The following is a 20,448-nucleotide window of genomic DNA, read 5'->3' as shown; positions in this document are numbered from 1 at the left end:
AGCTATTAATTACAAAGATTAGTTTGAAGTGAGAAGGCAAGTGAGGAAGTATTCACAAGTATTCATCCTTCTGAACACCACTTGATTACGATGGCAGCTACTGAGTTTTAGAGTAACATTCAGACCTCAAAACAATGACCACTTCTCAATAAGGTAAACATCTATATCATCCATGCCATAGGGAGTGAGGGCAACAGCATTGGAGTCACCACACAGTCCACTTCTCCCACACTCAACGTAGGTTCATCACTATAAATTCATATATACAAAATATGATATAGCTTGCAATGGAACAATAAATATAATCAAAAGACATGCATGGAGTGTCCAGTTAATTACTCAAAACTGAGTAATATATATATATATATATATATATATATATATATATATATATATATATTTATTCTGTTTCGTTTTGCATTGGTATTAAACAGAACTTGTGCAATTATCTGGTACCACATGTCTTTTTCAAATAATAGTTAAAGCCATGTACATGCAGTGTCTGTTACCTATGAACATTTGAACATTTAGGGCCTCGTGTAGAGTTGGACACAAACCTATTTTTGTGTATTGTAAAATACGAATTTCACTATTGCGCATGTCCACAAAACACACTTACGCTTGAGTCTCTAGGCACAGTAAGTTGCATCTCGCATAGATTTGTTTACACAAGCAAATGGCAAAGTATGATTAGGGTGTGTTCAAGTGAATGCAATCGATGCAGACCTGTCACAGATTTGTCTGTCAGGAAACGTATCTGTTGCGTGTGCTCTACTCTGGTTATCAGTTATGAACTGATAATGATGGCAATCAGCATACTATGTAGAATGTCTCTCTTTTTTTCTCAGACACATTTTACACAGAAATTGCATTCAACTCTACACAAGCCCTTAATGTATTCTTGTGGATATATTAATATTATAGTAAAAAGTTGAATGTACATCTCCAAAATTGTGCGTAAAAGTTTGCTATGTATGTCATACAGTTGGCATAGGAGATTTTTTTTTCTCTTAAACGTTTTACCTAGTGATAGAATGTGCAGAAATTCATCAGTTGCATTCCGGAGATTCTTTCTAATGAATTAGAACATTCATGTTATGATATGTGGACTAACATCACACACACTCCGTCAATGAAGAAAGCATGGTAACAATGAAAAATGAAAAACCAAAGGACATGAAGACTAAAAATATTCGCTGAATATTTATTTGATATGGCTGCCAGTACATTGAGTAGGGTGAAAATGTTGACTCATAGAAACCACTGTGCTACAAATATGGCAACACATTTCTTTTTTTCTTTTTTATTTAGAGTAAGATGTGTTGACATCCAGCATGACAAAATTTGTACAAAGTCCACAATTTAAAAATGAAGTATCACAGGAACTTGTGATTCCACACATTTATCGCAAAATTAAAATGTCATCAACGAATCCATGCCGTGTAGTACAAAAATAAATGAAACTTCAGTTCCACAGAGAGCACAATAAATAGTTTATACAAAATTCTGTCTTAATAAATGATTACTTAAATTAAACTTAGAAATGAAAATGAACAATAAGTTATAATAAATAAACTTCGATGACTCACAATAATTCCATATGAAAGGTCAGCATTCTAATATGGTGACACTTTTTTTTTTGTGATCCCTATATATAATAGTCACAGATAGGTTTTGATTTGATACAGTATCATGTACCACCATTAAATGAGCAGCAGGTTTGTGCTTAAAATCCCTTTCCATTGTACATAGGTGATAACAATAATATTCCCAACTGATACTATCTATTAATCTACTGAAAGCATTACTATATTGGCAAAGAAGCTGCAGACACAATGCAGTGGAAAAAAGGCAAATGCCAGTATTAACAATGGTCGCCCTCGAAAAAAGAGTTCCGGGGGCGACGTATGATATGGATATGGCAGAAGGTGAACATCAAGCACCTTGCTTCGGCTTTTGAAAAGGCAGTTCTGAGCATGACCGCTACACCTAAGAGCACAACAGAAAGACAGGTCTTCACAGATAACATACTGCAAAGCCCCCAAAGTAATTACATAATCTTTTCCCAGCTACTTATTAAAGTCCTCTTGGAAAACTGTTAGCTTTTGTACAGTGAATAGTATAAAGTGCCGCTGGGATATACATATATTTATACATATATATACCGAGGTTGAGTATTGTATTAGAATATTAGTTGTCAGATCCCTGTAACCTCCCTTAGCGATATTATTGAAACAGCCATCATGGCCTCCGGTATAATTATTTATTTATTTTTCTCCCGCTTTAGTGTCACAAAGGCTATAGACACGAAAAAATTGCACACCTCCGTATATTATGGATATATAGGACAAGGTAAGTGCAAATCATCATCTGGCACATTGTGGGAACAATGACCCTGTATGCCCTATTTTGCTAAAAATATTTTTTTTTTCATTTTTTTTGTAAAAAAAAAAAAAAAAACCCATCTTTTTTTTTTTTTTTTTCATAGCAAAATTCTAAAGTACATTGTACTTTCTGCATAACATCAACACATGGAAGGAAAAGATATGCCATTTAAATAAAAAATAATAATCATTTTGACATCTTTATAAACATAACACGTCTTTGACATGACTTAAAAAGTGGTCTTATGCATATGATTAGTGCAGTTTGTTCCGAAGAAAAATAAATAACGTTTAAATAAAAAAAGTGATATCTGCATTAAAATCAGTACAATTAAAAGAAATTAAGTGCTGTCTGAAGTTTGGTAATAAAAACTTCACATTATTTCTCCATAAAGGACCGTCCTGGGAACAATCCCATTTTTGTTCCATCTTTCATGACACAGAACAGAACCAGTGTTGAAAAAAAAATGTTTGGATATAAGAGCTAAAGGTTCAAAATTAGATGGTCTAGTTTTTCTTCTAAATCTATTGTTGTTACTATTCCAGGGATCAGAAACAGGTTTTATTTTTTGCATTGATTGTAAAACCCCCAATGAAATTGATCGACAATGAAAAAGGCAAAAACAAAAAAATGTAATAAAAATAGTGTCTTTCATCCTCAATCAAAAATGCAGGATTTCAGTATGAGTATATTTTTGTCTTAACAGGCAGTTCAAAGGGAAATTAATCGATCCTGGAGTGAAGGGGTGAGTTGTGGCTATTTCTCCAAAGTCTGTTTGAAAAAGATCAGTAGGAATTATCTCATCGTCCACTTCTGATACAGTTCAACAATGGATGTTCCCTTATTGAGATCCAGTGATGCTCAGTTAACAATGAAAAGTGCTTTTTAAGCTGATTTAACTCTCCGAGTAGGGTTCCGTAGCTTAACGTCGTCTTACAGCAAAGAAATCTTTTGTGTATCTTAAATGTCCTTTCCGCAGAGTTAAAAAAAACTCATTTAATTGCCGACCTCTGAAACCGAAAAAAGTTCCAGCCTCCACTTGAAGGATCACTGTGAAAATAAAGCAGTTTTCACCTCCATCCTTGCTGTGAAACACTATGCGCACCATGGTGTATTTTTCGCAAACCTCAAAAAACCCCTGTAATGGGTAGGCCAAATGAAAAGTGTCTAGAAAGTGGCGATTCCATTTCCGAAGCGGATTTTGCCTATTCCAGTTCAAAATACTAAAACATTGATTCACCAAAGCATAAAAAAATCTACACTCTGATTCTTTTCATCAGCTTCCCTTTTTCAGAAATATATTTACCTTAAAAATGTGCATACATTAGCAGCTATAAATATTACATGGCATATCACACAATGATAGCTTATATGAAAACGTACAAAATGTGAATGTATTCAAAATCTATTCAGCAGTTACTATTTTTAAAGCAAGACATAAAATCATCATGGGGTCTTGTAAGCATAACACTGTCTCAAAATGAATAAATATATAACACTTTTCTGGTAGGATACAGCAGCAGAAAACAAGAGTCATCTTTATTTCATGGTTTTTGTTTTGTTTTTTTGTTCGAACAAAACCTTCTCCAAACACCAGCAGCTGTTTAGACTTGTATTCCTCTTACTGCTTGCTTTATATTTTCCAGAAGTGCCTTATTTTCCGGGCTCTGGTAGCGATCTTGATTTGTATACATGTCCGTCAAAGTGGTCACGTAGGCATCAAAATTTTGTTCATTGATGGGATCCTACAAGACAGTTTACAATCAGTAACCTTTATTCCGTATTATTGCCCATATAGTCTAGAATTCACTCGCTGGATATTTCCAATGTTCCTATTATAAAACAATAACAACTGGTAAAAGAGAGGGACAATACTTTATCTTTTTTAAACAACTAGACACTAGCGGGTAAATGTATCAAGCTGCCAACTTCTGGCGGGTTTAAAAAGTGGAGATGTTGCCTATAGAAACCAGATTCTAGTTGTCATTTATCTAGTACATTCTACAAAATGATAGCTAGAATCTGATTGGTTGCTATTGGTAACATCTCAACTCTTCAAACCCGCGGGAAACTAGCAGCTTGATACATTTACCCCCAGAGGTCATTTAATTGCAAAATTGTATATCCCCAGTGCAAATACTCTAGTGATGTCATATGGCTAGTTTTGCGCAAATGCACTGTCCGAATGTCCCCTAACTTTCATAATTCATTTAAGACATAAATGAAGCTAAACTAAGCAATATTTTATGAGAATAAAAGGAAAGGTGAAGTAAATCTAATGAGGGGTCCTAAAATTTTAGCATGTTGAATGTATCTCTCTTTCCATTATGTGCTGTTTTGGGTACATCCAACAAATCAGAAAAGATGGAATTTCTTGGGCCATTTCTAAGATGGATAAGTGGTTAAACTTCTGCATTAAAACATCAGTGCGGATCTGCACTTTTTGTGGTTCATAAATGATCCTTGCTGACACAAACATAATTTGCATACTAGTCAGGTTAATTAGCATAATAGTCGTTTCACTTGTCAGACCTTGTGTCTAGATAATGTCCCTGAATGGGACATTCTTTTGTATTACATTTCTATTTGTGTCTAAATAACAGAAGAACTCTCCGCCATAGCAACAAGCCTTCTTTAAGTGTTCCCCACTATTACACTTGCCGGATCCATCGTTTTCTATGTGTGTACCCACCGTATGACATAACTCACTTTGAAATAGCGCTTCATGCTCTATGGAGAACTGTATAATGTTCTACACCCACCTAAACGTGAGAATCATCCTACAAAAACAGTTTGTTTTGCTTTTTTACTGCTCAGTGATCTCATCAACCCTTTTTAATTATAACTATTATTCTATTTGCTAAAATTCCCTCCTTCCATTCTTCTGTAAACCTGTGACTCTACGGAAGAATGTCAGCTATAAAATAGAGAAGACAATAACAACAGTCATTTAAAGTGAGAAGACCTCCAGTTTACAGAGTGGGTTTATTTTGACTGACTACTTTTGTGACAGTCATATGTTTATGAAATGTCATTATATATGGGAGCAAGTCATTTTATAGATAGTTCCTCAATTCTCTACATATTTAAATGATGACATATGTTCAAACCACCAATCTTCTTGGTAGGTAAAGATAAAATGAAAAATCAGGGAAAGACCACTGATAAAAGAGTCCTCCTAGCGGCCGGATTATCATGGAAATGGTAGATCGCTTGATTGGTATTACAGATTTATAGCTCTTGAAGATTTCAAGTCTCAGACATATGAGAACTCTTATTATAATCAGCATGTAAATACTGAGAAGCACATAACAATTTGAGGACCATGCAGTCTTTCACAGTGGGCGCCTATTTTTTTTTATTATCTGCAGAAATTATATAAACCATATACAAACAGACTGTAATATGTTAACCTGCTTGAAGCCTCCTGACAAGCATTAGCTTTGTGTGGTATTGTGTCAGTTCCAGTGTTGTCTGCAGCATTCACAATTGTTAACACTCAGTTAAATAGATCGGAGTTCCATGGAAATATTCATTCATAAAAAGGAAAAGTGGAAGTGTTGCCCATAACAACCAGAATAATACTAGAATGTACTAGACAATCTGATGGGTTGCCATGGGCAACACCCCTACCTTTCATTTATAGAAGGTTTAATAAATTTATCCCTAAGTGTTTGTCAACAAAATAGACCGTACTATGCTGTTGCGTAGTGAAGGCATCTCACAGCTCTCCTGAAACTAGCTCTAATTACTCAATGAGCACTCTTTTTTAACCACTGTATATATGTTTCCTTTAAAGCAAGTTCCTCTGACTTCTAATATGCCAATCAATCCCTTTTCCTATCTTGTACTTTTCACTCCCAAACAGGGAATATTATATCCCTTAATATAATTATATCCATTGTGTAGCACTATTATCAGTTTAAATGCTAGGATATTACAAGGATAAAAAGTACAAGCATGTTATAGGTGTTTTTAAATAATCACACTTTGTTTACTAGGTTTTGTTTATGGGCGTTAAACACACATTGACCAATTGATTTTAACATCTTTGGGCCTGAGGAGAGCAAAGCATAAAAAAGGAGTAACTTTGCACTTGGGCAAAACCATATTGCATTGGAGAAGGAGGTAGATTTAAAATGTGGGGACAGATTTATAGTTGGGGTAAGGCATGTCCTAGATCAACTTTAAATTTCAGTGTAAAAATAAAGCTATCAAGTATTTGTGTGCAAGATGAAAAAAGCAGCCAGTATTTAACTTAATGTGCAATATAATAAACTAATTTGCACCCCTCGCATTTAACATGGTTTGTCCCGGAGAACATCTGCTCCTTTTTTGCCTTACTTTCCCTAATGACTTAGGCCCCTTGTGTACAATTATCTATCACCTAAGGTCAATATTGTGGCCTCAATAATCCACAACACGCTATTTGTTTTACTTTTTTTTTTTTAACTTTCTACATCATGTGTATCATTTTGTATCTTTTTATATATTCCTCACATATGAAATGGTGCATTTTTGTTTTAAGTGGCATATTTTCTTTCAAGGGTGAGTTGTATAACTTACTATATATTGTAACAAAAGGAGGCATTTAGCTGGCAATGTGCAGAGAAAGCAGGGAAGTAGAGTAAAACATTTGTGCACTAATGCACCTAGAGTGAAGACTTATTTATGAAAAGCAATAGTTTAAATTTGGTTAAACTTATATGATCTGAAATCCTTCCTCTCAGCAAACAGACAGGGCGTGTCTGGTTGTGCAAACATAGCCAGTGATGGGTGTTTTCTTTTAAAGAGAAGGTGGGTGTGTCACCTGTCCATCAAGCTAAGGCTGGGGGGGGAGCATCATGTATAAAATCTTGTTTGTTTCATTTGTTCAGGGAGACCAACGCTGGGTGAGCTGGCTGGTCCTGAGAGAGAGCTGGACTATGTATAGCTAGTGTTTAGGGTCTCCATGATTGCTGTGCAAGTATACGGTGTCAAAAAATTTACCATCCTGACAATAAAGCACCATAAAAAGGAAGAAGTTGTACGCGTGTGCTTCTGCAGTAGCGGGCTTTTGCCACAAGTGGTGTCAGGAGTGGGATACTCCGGGAAGCAAGTTTCCGCTACCCAACCCACGCAGACGTCAACATGGAGGAAGTACTGAGAACCCTCGTGAATGTGGCCGCTGCGCAGCAACAGCAGCAAGCTCAGATGCTACGAGTTGCCAAGGCACAGGTGGAAAACACAAGGCTCTTAAGAGAAGAGTTAAGCCAGGTGAGACATGACAGAAGCAACTACTTGGTCCTGTTCTCCAGAAAATGTTGCCAGGTGATGACATAGAAGCATATCTGGTGTCCTTTGAGAGACTTGCAAAAAGGGCAAAATAGCCTCCTAAAGATTGGGCTGAGAGGCTGGCGCCATATCTGACTGGTGAAGCTCAGCGAGCGTATATGGATCTAGATGAGGAACGGGCCTCTGATTATTTGTGCCTAAAGTCTGAGATATTGGCTCGCATTGGAGTTTCCGGGCCAGGCCGAGCCCAGTGCTATCACCAATGGTGCTATGTTAAAGAAAAACCGGTCAGAGCGCAAGTGGCTGAGCTTTCTAAAATTTGAAAGAAATGGCTGCAGCCTGAGGAGAATTCACCTTCTCGGATTATTGAAGTTCTGGCGATAGATCACTGCATCCGGGGGCTGAACCGCGATTTGCAAAGGTGGGTGCTGCAATCAGACCCACAAACATATGAAGAGCTTGCCACCGTGGTAGAAAGGTTTTGTGCGCTACAGCAAATGACTAAAGAACCTGCATTTCTGCCAAAGCCGCTGCCACGACAAAAGCCAGGTTTGACAATCCTTGCCACAGGGCCCAAAGGCAAAACTGCTACGGAAGAGGGCCAGGTGCAAAGCTGTCTAATCTGAAGTATTTTGAATGTGGTGAGCCAGGCCACTTTAAGGCAGAGTGTCCTAAACTACCGGAACCCATGGACTGTTCCGTGGCACATATTGGGCCTGCGTTTACAAGCTGTTTTACCATGAGTCCCACATCAGGAAGTCCTTGTTTGTTCCGGGTGACTGTGCTAATCAACCAAAACCTTGTTCTGGCCTTGGTTGACTCGGGGAGTGAACTCTCATTGGTTTCCAGCTCTGCCTTACCCGAAACCATAGCTTCTAGGTTGCCCAAAGTGAAGGTTCTTTGCGTACATGGCATGACAGAGGAGTATAAAAGAACAATATTACCAGTCACACTCTAAGACAAAACTGTTATGGTGGTAGCTGCCATAGCACCTAAACTCCCATATCCACTCATTTTGGGGCGAGACTTCCCACTGTTTAATGATGTCCTCGGTGAGCGGATCCGGCCGGACATGCCGGCAACTGATGCAACGGTCGGAAGCCCGGTCTTAAAGGAACCGCCTAAGAATCCACAGCATCTGGACATCGATCTTTGGGAACCGTCAAACCGGAATGCCATCCTGGGAGTCATAGCAGGAGTTCCACAAAAGCATCCACCTGCGGGGAAACATGGACAGTCCAAACTAGCATTGGTCAGTGATGTCGCAGATGAGCCCACCCCGCCTGTCAGTGAGGATACGGACTGGTCTGCAATACCAATTTTGTTTTCTCTGCAGGACTTTGCTCGAGACCAACTTAATGATGCCACTTTGGAACATACCTTTAAAAGTGTGACTGAGGTAAATGGGGTAGCGAAAGCCGCCCAGCCTGCAGAATGTATACCATATTTTATTGTTAAAAATAATTTCCTGTATAGAGTTGCTACTGTACAGGGGATAAAGTAGAACAATTAATGGTTCCTCAGGTCCATGTAACCCTAGTGTTAAAAGCAGCACATACACATGTCTGTGGGGGACACCTAGGGGAGGATAAAACACGGGAATGAGTTCTGCTTAGGTTTTACTGGCCCGGTGTACACATGGCAGTGAAAAAGTATTGCCGGTCCTGTCCCATTTGTCAGAGAACCTGTCCCAAACCCATGTACAGGGCACCTCTCATTCCGATACCAATAGTACAAGTTCCCTTTGAACGGATAGCTATGGACCTTGTGGGGCCACTGGAAAAATCCGCACGTGGGCACCAATATATTCTAGTGGTGCTTGACTATGCAACCAGATATCCAGAGGCAATTCCCCTATGAAACATAAAGTCCAGCACCATAGCTATGGAACTTGTAATGATGTTTACACGATTGGGAATGCCCAAAGAAATTCTCACAGATCAGGGTACTCCTTTCATGTCTAAACTGATGAAGGACATGTGCCAGTTGCTAGGGGTTACGGTGCTTCACACCTCTGTATACCATCCACAAACAGATGGCTTGGTGGAACGCTTTAACCGCACATTAAAGCACATGCTCAGGAAAGCAGTGGCTCAAGAGAAAAAAGATTGGGACACTCTTATTCCCTATTTGATGTTTGCCATCCGTGAGGTACCTCAAGCTTCAACAGGGTTTAGTCCCTTTGAGTTATTGTTTGGGAGACAGCCCAGGGGTATCTTGGATATGTTAAAAGAAGGGTGGGAGCAGCAAGGTCCCAGGGAGCCAAATTTGGTACAATTTGTGTCACAAATGTATGAGAGGCTAGGAAAGATAGGGCCCATTGTGCAGCAACATGTAAAAGAGGCTCAGCAACGACAGAGAAAAAGTTATGATAAAAGTGCTGTTGTTCGATCTTTCAAGCCTGGGGACAAGGTCCTAGTCCTGGTTCTCACCCAGGAAAGAAAACTTTTCGCCCATTGGCAGGGTCCATATGAAGTTCTAGAGGCTGTCAGTCCTGTCAATTACAGAGTCCGCCAATTAGGTAAGAGAAGGGAGGAGCAAATATATCATGTCAACCTCCTTAAACCTTGGCATGATGAGAAAACCTCTCCTCAGGTAGTGAGTACTGCCATTGAAAAGTCTGAAGTGCCCATAGAGCCAGCTTTGTCCATTCAGCAGAGACAACAGACTGAAGAAATGATTCGCCGGAACAGGGATGTCTTCTCTTCCATTCCTGGGCGCACTACCTTAATCGAACACGACATTGTCACTGCGCCAGGAGTGATTGTAAAGCAGAAGCCGTATCGTATTCCAGAAGCCAGACGGGTGGACGTGAGAAAGGAGGTCGAGAAGATGCTCCAGTTAGATGTGATTGAAGAGTCCACTAGTGAATGGAATAGTCCCATTGTGCTTGTCCCAAAACTCAATGGGACAATTAGATTCTGCAATGACTTTAGGCGCCTAAACAGTATGTCACAGTTTGATGGCTATCCGATGCCACGTGTGGATGAACTAGTGGAAAATCTTGCTGGTAGCAATTATTTAACAACCCTTGATCTAACAAAGGGTTATTGGCAAGTTCCCCTGACTTCCACGGCCAAGCCGAAGACTGCATTTTCCACCCCTGATGGTCTCTATCAATATAAAGTCCTACCCTTTGGGTTGCATGGGGCACCTGCCACCTTCCAAAGGGCCATGAATAAATTGCTACGACCTCACACAGCTTATGCAGCTGCTTACTTGGACGATATAGTGATTTATACCCCAGACTGGGGATCACATTTAGCCAAAGTTGAGGCGGTCTTAGCTTCATTAAGGTCAGCAGGGTTAACAGCTAAGCCAGAGAAATGTGCCATAGCCATGAGAGAAGCCAAATATCTGGGGTACATTGTTGGTCGAGTGCATGTAAAACCCCAGCTAGACAAAGTGGAGGCAGTCAAAAATTGGGCAAGACCAGAAAAGAAGTCGCAGTTAAGAACCTTTTTACGCTTAGTAGGTTACTACAGACGGTTTGTAAGCCACTTCGCCACTAGAGCTGCTCCACTTACGGACATGTTAAAAAAAAGTTGTCCAGATAGATTAACCTGGTCTGATTCTGCAGAAACCGCCTGGTCTGATCTTCGGTTAGCTTTTTGTTCCTCCCCAGTTCTACAAGCACCGGATTTTACCCGGAGGTTCTTCCTCCAAACTGATGCTTCTGGTGTTGGCTTAGGTACAGTCTTGTCACAGGAGAAGAATGGAGTAGAAAATCCTGTCCTGTACCTAAGTCGTAACTTGCTTCCAAGGGAACAAAAATATGCCACTGTGGAGAAAGAATGTCTCGCCATAAAATGGGCTACAGAAGCTCTGCGCTATTATCTCCTAGGCAGAGAGTTCACCTTAATAACAGACCATGCATCATTGAGATGGATGCAGAGCAACCGGGAGGTAAATGCCAAGGTAACCCGCTGGTTCTTGGCACTACAACCTTTCAAGTTCTCAGTAGAACATAGACCTGGGATTCTGCACAAGAATGCAGATGCATTGTCCCGAAAATATGCGCTCCTCGCGAAGTCCGCGTGCCCTGACTTGGAGACGCTAGGGAGAGGGATATGTAACAAAAGGAGGCATTTAGCTGGCAATATACAGAGAAAGCAGGGAAGTAGAGTAAAACATTTGTGCAGTAATGCACCTAGAGTGAAGACTTATTTATGAAAAGCAATAGTTTAAATTTGGTTAAACTTACATGATCTGAAATCCTTCCTCTCAGCAAACAGACAGGGCGTGTCTGGTTGTGCAAACATAGCCAGTGATGGGTGTTTTCTTTTAAAGAGAAGGTGGGTGTGTCACCTGTCCATTAAGCTAAGGCTGGGGGAGGAGCATCATGTATAAAATCTTGTTTGTTTCATTTGTTCAGGGAGACCAACGCTGGGTGAGCTGGCTGGTCCTGAGAGAGAGCTGAACTATGTATAGCTAGTGTTTAGGGTCTCCATGATTGCTGTGCAAGTATACGGTGTCAAAACATTTACCATCCTGACAATAAAGCACCATAAAAAGGAAGAAGTTGTTCGCGTGTGCTTCTGCAGTAACGGGCTTTTGCCACAATATGCAGAATTCTCCTTTGGACAAATAAGATCTGGGGATATATGTATTACACTGTGGTATTGCAAAATCACAGATTTTCTGTGATTTTGTTGGTTGAATATAAAACGGCAATTTAATTAAAGGCAAAACCCTGCGTGTTATATATATTTTCCAACCTAACACTCTGGGTTTTGCCTTTAATTTATTTTTTATTATTATTATTATTATTATTATTATTATTAATTTATTTATAAGGCGCCACAGATTCCGTACCGCCGGATACAGAAGCAAACATAGACGAGGTTATACATCTAAGTAGCACAGATGAGTGTGAGTAATGCTATGGGGGCTCACACCAAGTGCAGCAAAAGACATGACAGGACGTACAAGGGAGTCAGACAGCGGACAGACATAGGAAAATAGGTAGAGAAGATCCTACCCATGAGAGCTTACATTCTAGAGGGAGGGGGGGGTGAGAGACAGTAGGAGCAACTGGGAGACAATGGGGATGGCAGACGAGAGAAGAGGAGGTGATGGATAAGATGGTCAGGAGGTGGTAGGGTAGGCGAGCTTGAAAAGGTGAGTTTACTTGCCATTGTAAATCCATCCAGCAAAATCGCCAGTTAAACAACAATGCAGGTTAATACTTGGGAGTAAAATATGGAAGCAAATTAAATGCAATTTATATTTCTGGGGCTCAAATATTATATCTCAATAGCCTCTCACTCATTTATACAGATTTTGAATAAAGGAGTAAAAAAATGCATTGTGTACAGCTAAACTACCAAATACACACACGTTTTTCACAGACTTGCAAATAAACTTAGCTGTAGCTTTAGAATATTATTTTCAATGAGTACAATAATTAAATGTGAATCCAATATAATGTATTTTTTTTTAAAAAAAATCAGAATGTTTTAAATATTTTTCTATATTATTTATAATATGTACTATTTATATTGTCTTCAACTGTGAGCTAAACCAAGAGCTAGATGAAGAGAAGCCTCAAAATGTATTTATTGACTTGAACTTCACACACGGGAAACCATGCCTGGAAGCATTAAGGGCCTTATTCAGAGTATATCAAGCTATAAGGTGCAATTTTCCACTTTAGTCCAACCATGTTGCACTGCAGGGGAGGAAATTTAAAATGTGTGGACCGATTTAGATTTGGGATGAGGTGTGTAAATCGTCTCCTCCCAACTGTAAATCACAGTGTAAAATAAAGCTGCCCAGTATTTGTGTGCTACATGGAAAAGCAGCTAGTATTTTCCCTGCATGCAAACATAAATGCATTTGCACCCCTTGCATCACAACATGGTTTGGTCAGGTGCAAATTTGTGCCCTTTAGCTCTTAATGAGACCCCAAGCGTTGTTAAGAGGGGGAATTATCGTTATATTTTTTGGGGGTAGCATCATAATGACAATTAGAAAGCTCCCCTTCCCTTACAAAATCGTCTTCAAACTCCTCACCCTCATGTACAAGCCCCTTTCCAACTCCACTGCTTCCTACATCTCCAACCTCATCTCCATACATACTTCCTCCTGCCCTCTTAGGTCGGCCAATGACTGATGCCTTTTCTCCCCTCTAGTAACCACATCTCACTCCCTTATCGAAGACTTCTCCCGTGTTGCCCCCCACCACTGGAATGATCTCCTTCTTTCTATCAGACTATCCCTTAGCCTGTATAGCTTCAAAAGGTCATTGAAAACCCACCTGTTCAGAAAAGCCTACCAGTCCTCCATTTAACCATTTCATCATGTAGTATACCTCACTCTCTTTCATCCTCCATCTCTCCCACTCTTGCTACTTGTCCTCAGATCCCCTTACACTGGCTCACCCCCATGTGTCAACCATTTGTCTGCCCCTTTCCGTTTAGACTGTAAGCTCTAGTGTGCAGGGCCCTCTTCCCTTCTGTTGTCATTACCTATAAATAAAAATTCCAGGCTATCAGTAACTATGTTGTGAGTTACAGTGTTATTTGTTTACTGTATTGTACTGTTATACCATGTACTGTCTAGTTGTTTGCCCACTGAATTGCACTGCAGAACTCATGTGGTGCCATATAAACAAAGATTAATAATAATAGTTAGTAGAAAATTGTGTCTTGAAGGCTCCCACCCTGCCCACTTCATTCATAAGTGGGTGGGATGTGGGAGAATGGTCTGGGAGTCCAGGAGACCTTTCCTGAATTCATCAGTTTCCTGGACATTCCGGGAGAGTAGTATGAGCTTCAATTTAATTTCATATTGTATCTCTTTGGGGGAGAGTTTTTCTTTTATATTATGCAAATATTGTAAATAATTTTGTTCTATTACTAGGTATGTCAAAAATCATAAGGTCTTTTTTATGAACTACTTTTTTTTCTTAATAATGTTAAATGATAATGGTATGACAAACTATGAAATGGAAGCCACGTTATATAGCCACATTATCTTTGTCTATATTCTGTGAGCTCAGAAAAATCACATTACAATATTTACTGTACTGCCCTTTCACAAATGTATTCAGCGCACCAAATTAAAATTAAAAGTTTAATGTCTTAATAAATATGAAAAATAAATATTTATTTATATATTGCACATAGAACAGGGAAGATGATTAAATTCACTAAAATAAAAATAATGTAGGGTTTATACTTTACATTGTTGCTTTCTATTGTGATTGTTGGAAAAGAACATATGTACAGTAATTTCGTTATCATCATTCATCCATTCATTTTGTAATACATTCTCAACAATGTTTTACAATAATTATATCTCATATACAAATACAAACTGATACAAATGGAGGAGGTGATGCTGCTCACAGGAGCTTACAATCTAGCGGAAGACATGGAACGAGAAAGACGATATGGCTTCGATTTGTTGAAGTTGGGTCATCCGCAAAGCTTTAAGCCATAGATGGAATTGTGGAGAACAACATACGGTAGTTTGTATAGAGGAAATAAAGTGAATCAGACAACTCCACAGTAACAACACTAGGGATATGAGTCTCTGAAAAGATGATATATAAGTGATAAATTGATTGATGAATGCAGAATGCAGGGAGAAGGTCTGATCAAGCTTGATCATGAATTCCATACATGAAGTTCAACCCTAGAGATGTCCTGAAGACGTGCATGGGATGAGCTAATGAGAAAAGAGAAGACCATGGGTAGGTTCCAAGGGTGATTAGAAGTGTATTTAGAGATCTTACTATTGTATTTAAAAGATAAAACCCCAGTGCTCAATCAAAATAAGTTTGTGGGAATTGTGGGCGAGATTCCCAATACTGCTTAATTATGACCTTTTCTGGTGGATGGTTTTGTATGGCAAAATAATCTGCATATGACAACGTTTAATGTGTGCAGAAAAACAATACAATATATATACAAGCAGGAAAAATATAATAATACTCAATTATACAAAAGCAAAAAGAACAATAGGTGAGCATATCATAACACGTCAAACGAGTGTCAATACTATTGAAATTCCCTTCGAGACTTTAAGGAGTCAGGACTGCAGGATGTCTCCAAATTTCATGACCCCCCCCCTCTTCTAACAACTCCCCTGGGATCATGGTGCCCCAATCTTACTGCTGTGAAAGGGGTGCCTCATCCCCCTGAACCTCTCTCAGGACTGTGGGCAGGCGCGGACTGGGAAAGGGAAGCCCGGGGGGCACACAGGTGGCCGCATCACATGAAAAGGGATGCGGCCAGCCCGCCCCTGACTGTGGGAACCAGGAAGAGTTTTAAAACGGTCAGTTGCAGGGGACAGGTGAGTGTTTATTTTCATTAACAGGGACTTACAGCTGAAACCTGCTCCTTAAATTAACAATCTGCATTTTTTCATGTACAGAAATATCTTAAAGAAACCACCAATATACCGTATGTTTTACACATGCAACACATGTGGATAAAGTTCAACAGTATTGACATTCATTTCAATCCGTAAAGAGATTTTGAACTGGACTCTTTATTATGAGCTTAAAAAAACGTCAATAAGGCAATAACTTACAATACATATTCATCATTTATTTATATAGCACCACTAATTCCGCAGTGCTGTACAGAGAATATTTGTCACTCACATCAGTCCCTGTCCCACTGGAGCTTACAGTCTAAATTTCCTAACATACACACAGACAGACTAGGGTTATTTTGATAGCAGTCAATTAACCTACTAGTATGTTTTTGGAGTGTGGGAGGAAACCGGAGACACGGGAGGAAACCCACGCAAACACGGGGAGAACATACAGTCTCCACACAGATAAAGCCATGGTTGGGAATCAAACTCATGACCTGCTGTGAGGCAGAAGTGCTAACCACTAAGATACCACGCGCTAAGCCATCATGCAATACAGAGGCATTTATATTATGACATGCTCACCTATTTTTTTTCTTGTGTATAATTGTAGATTATTTTTTATTTCTTTTTTGTATTTATACTGTATTGTTTTCTGCACATATTAAATTTTGTCATACACACATTACTTTGCATACAAGATCTTCCATTGCAGAAAAGGTCACAATTAAGCAGTATTGGGAATCTTGCCCGTAATTCCCACATCTTGATTGAGCTGGGGTTTTGTCTTTTATATGTACTATAGGAGGGTTGGTTACTTTATACCTATAGCAGCTCTCATGTACAATAGACCCCAGATTTTTAGAGTTCTGTTATCCTAATTATACATTATTATGGTATTTAGATGTAGTAGATGTTATATCTACAACTTTTTAGGTTAGAGACAAGGCTTTACAAAAGTAGACAGTGTAGAGACTACCAAAGCCGACAAACAGAAAAAGCTGCAGGTGGTGGCACCAATGTAGTGGACCTCGAACCTCCACAAAACATAAGCGTTTGTCTAATAACTAAAGAAGAAAATAACTTTTGTAACTACTTTGTCCCAAAACTACTGTGGCATCGACAGCAGGAAAGAATGAGTCAGGTAACTAAACAAATACCCTAAATTAATTAGGTTTGAAACAAAAGACTAACAGGATATATAGATAATTGGTGATGCATCCTCTGAATTTGAAAATATTATTGGCAGATGTAGCTTAAGGATGAACTGTTGGGAAGAGAACATTCGAGGCGATGAAGGCTAGGTACACACTGGAGCTTTTTTGTCCAATCATCGGGCCAATCAACCGACATAAAACCGTTCGGTTGGAAGTTGGGATGGTGTGTATAGTGACACGATGGTCGAAAGTCGTCCCAAAGTGTTGATGGTCGGCTCATTTGGTTGGTTGTACTGTTTAATATTTTCCAACCAATCACCGACTGATCATGTAGTGTGTATGCACTCATGCTCATGATCTCTACAGAGTTGTGTTCTTTTCAGCCGATGATAGCAATGAATGTCCCGGTGAATAAATGTAGAGAGTGCTGCAGAAGGAATAATTCATTTGTTCGTTCTGAGACAGAATGTTTTGTTTCAGAGTCACAAACGAAATTCGTTAGGACATGTGGATAGCTATAACAAAGAGGTTTTAATCAGTGTGACAATGTGACAATAATGAATGGATGAATATTGTGCTGTCATTCTCTGAAGACTAGAGGACCAGATGAAGGACCAGATGAAGAGCACAGATCTGAAGGTAAATCGTGTCAGTGTGTACACATGAATCACCAGACTGATCGGACCTTCAGTAATAGGTACAATTGTTTGAGACAACACATTGGTCGGAAAATTCTTCAGTGTGTACCTAGTCTAAGTAATAAGAATAAGGAGTTTCTTTGGTCAAGTTGTGAGATAATGAAAACACCAAGACAATGAAAATGCTAACTGGGTACTAGTGTATAACTTTAGTGAAGGTCTCCAGAATATCAGCTACATTACAGAGAGAAGGAAACTGTATTTTCGGCTTTGATGGATGTTTATATGTTTCAACAAATGAATATAAAATGAGTACAAATTCATCTGATGAACAAGCGTCTGCTGGCTAAACAAGTGCATGATGGGGCAATTATAATCACTTACCATATGGGGCAGCTGGATATTAGCTAGACTATGAATTAAAGACTGGCTCAGATTGGCCAGTTCATGCAGGAGAGATTCATTTTGTTGCTCAATCACTTTGTTCTCCTCCTCTATGTTCTTCAGGTTACTCTCCATTGTAGTAATCTACAAAGCACAAACAGGTGCAAAATACAACACAAACTGTTACAGTGCATGTACTAAAAGCATGACATTATCAGCACAAGCATCAATGTGATGTCTAAATCAGCTTATTTCAATGAGAATGCTAGATAAAAATGCTCAAGCTTTTTAATCTTCTGATAGCACACAATATATTCATTTATTTAATATCTAATTAACTAACACTAATATTTATTGTGATATACGAAGGAATTCTGGAGAACCTGGTGCACTTTATATGATCTCAAAGATGCAATAATATAGGTACTTAATTCATCCCATTTAATTAAACTGATATATGTAATTATATCATGCTCTAAAGCACAAAGTTTGTTGTCTTCGTTTAGAAAATATTTCCAAAGGTGATCTGTTGTCAGGCTTAGCAGGAGCAATGTGTAAAGGGCATTGATTTTTAGATTTTAAGGACAACACATTTATATATCATACAAAGCTTCTCCCCATTTGCTGAAATACCACACCAAATTAGTGTTAATGTTAGTGAACAGTTAATATAGCCAGGATTTTATTTCTTGGATCTAGTCTTGTTAAATATATAACCTACATTTTGGTGCTTAGTTAATACAATAGTGCAGTGCTTTAAAGCCTGTAGTAACCAGTCATATTTTAAATGTAATTTTGTAGTACAGTTTGGGTAATAAAAAAAAAATGTCTGATTGGTTACAGAGCATTTGTGCTAACATGTTATAAAATAAAAATGATTTAAAAAGTTAGAATATAAAACTTTATAAAAATGTATAAAAAAATATAAAATAATGATTCTATTATATTTCCTTAATCATTCATCCATTATCATTTTAAACATTAATCATTGTTAGCTATTTTTATTTTAAATAAATAAAAATATCTTTGTATCCATCTGTTCATCTCAACATTATGTATGTGATTGTCTATATATTACATGCATAGAATAATTAGTTTACATGTTAGGTGAATAAATAGTGCTAAATTCCCAATATGGACATTTAAACATCTTGGAATTGTAGGTGCTAGTCCCAGCTGTCTGTGCTTCTTTTCCTAAATGTTCCTTACTTATAATGTCATTTTTTGCTATTTAATTAACTTTTTTTAAAATGTATTTTCTTTCATATAAATCTACTGTATAGGATACAGCAAAATCATATTATGTTACATGTATTTTTCTTTAAATCAACTAAAACAAAATCATTTGACCTGTATTAAATAATGGGAGTTGTTATATAGGCTTTATTTAAACAAAAAAATATTTAAAATAGCTTAATGAAGTATTTTAAAAAAATAACTCAATAATTTTTACATTTAAAAAAATAGTTCCAACAAGTATAAAAAAACAAACAAAAAAAAAGTGTAATTTAAAAAATAATTTCATTGAGTTTATTGCTCAGCTCTTCTGATATGGGTATTTGAATACTACATAAGTAATTAATAAAGTTTTTTTGAGCTCCTACTGATATTTTGTATTTCTAAAAAAAATATTTGTAGTGTATGTCATGTGCGGCTAGAAGATAAAAGTCAAATACTACTTTAAGAATAACTTTTATTCTTCAAAGGCTGAATTTCGTGTAAGTTACATGGAAAAACCACACAACCTCCCCTCCCGTGTAACTTACATGAAATTGGTATTCATCAACACAGGGTTCTTGGCAAGCAACAGGACGCTCGTCCAGTACCTAGTGGGAGGGAGCAGAAGCTGAAAAGGGGGCAGAGAATGAAGCAAAAGAGGTGGAACTGATTAAGTGAGTAAAAAATGCATGCGCATGAACGACCAACGGGGGTCAATGTTGGAGCAAGTTGATATTAGACTAGCCATCAGACTAGGCTAATGAATCAACAGAATTTAAAGGTACAAGCCAGCACTATTTAGTAATGGCTTCGATCAGTGTTTCCCAACCCTAGTCCTCAAGTACCCCTAACAGTGCAGGTTTTTCAGGTGACCAGTGATATAATTATATCACCTGTGGATCTTTCAAAATGTGTCCGTCAGTAATGATTACACCTCTGCTCCAGCAAAGAGATATGGAAAACATGCCCTGTTGGGGGTAATTGAGGACTAGAATTGGGAAACACTGGCTTAGATAATTATTAATTGTTGTTTCCAAAATCATTAGTAATTTGTGTGTGTTTTT

At 38.3% G+C, this 20,448-nt stretch overlaps 1 protein-coding gene across 10 annotated transcripts in view; it reads right to left on the bottom strand.

The window, feature by feature from the left end:
• Positions 1-1,188: 1,188 nt before the first annotated feature.
• MYT1L (myelin transcription factor 1 like) overlaps positions 1,189-20,448 on the bottom strand; it is a 409,017-nt gene continuing 389,757 nt past the window's right edge. For 8 of the 10 annotated variants that reach the window (XM_075201506.1, XM_075201505.1, XM_075201512.1 and 5 more), the window contains 3 exons: positions 19,933-19,992; positions 18,167-18,310; positions 1,189-4,130 (listed from right to left, as the gene is read on the bottom strand). In XM_075201506.1, the coding sequence (XP_075057607.1) occupies positions 3,990-4,130; positions 18,167-18,310; positions 19,933-19,992 (345 nt within the window). In that variant the 3' untranslated portion in view covers positions 1,189-3,989. Of the gene's footprint in view, positions 4,131-14,763; positions 15,334-18,166; positions 18,311-19,932; positions 19,993-20,448 lie in introns of those variants that run through there. The other 2 variants (XM_075201510.1, XM_075201507.1) reach the window with 2 other exon arrangements.

Source organism: Mixophyes fleayi, chromosome 3 (genome assembly GCF_038048845.1).
Source record: "Mixophyes fleayi isolate aMixFle1 chromosome 3, aMixFle1.hap1, whole genome shotgun sequence".
NCBI lineage: Eukaryota > Metazoa > Chordata > Amphibia > Anura > Limnodynastidae > Mixophyes > Mixophyes fleayi.
The sequence above is the reverse complement of the archived record's forward strand: the minus strand, read 5'-3'. Positions and strand labels throughout refer to the sequence as shown.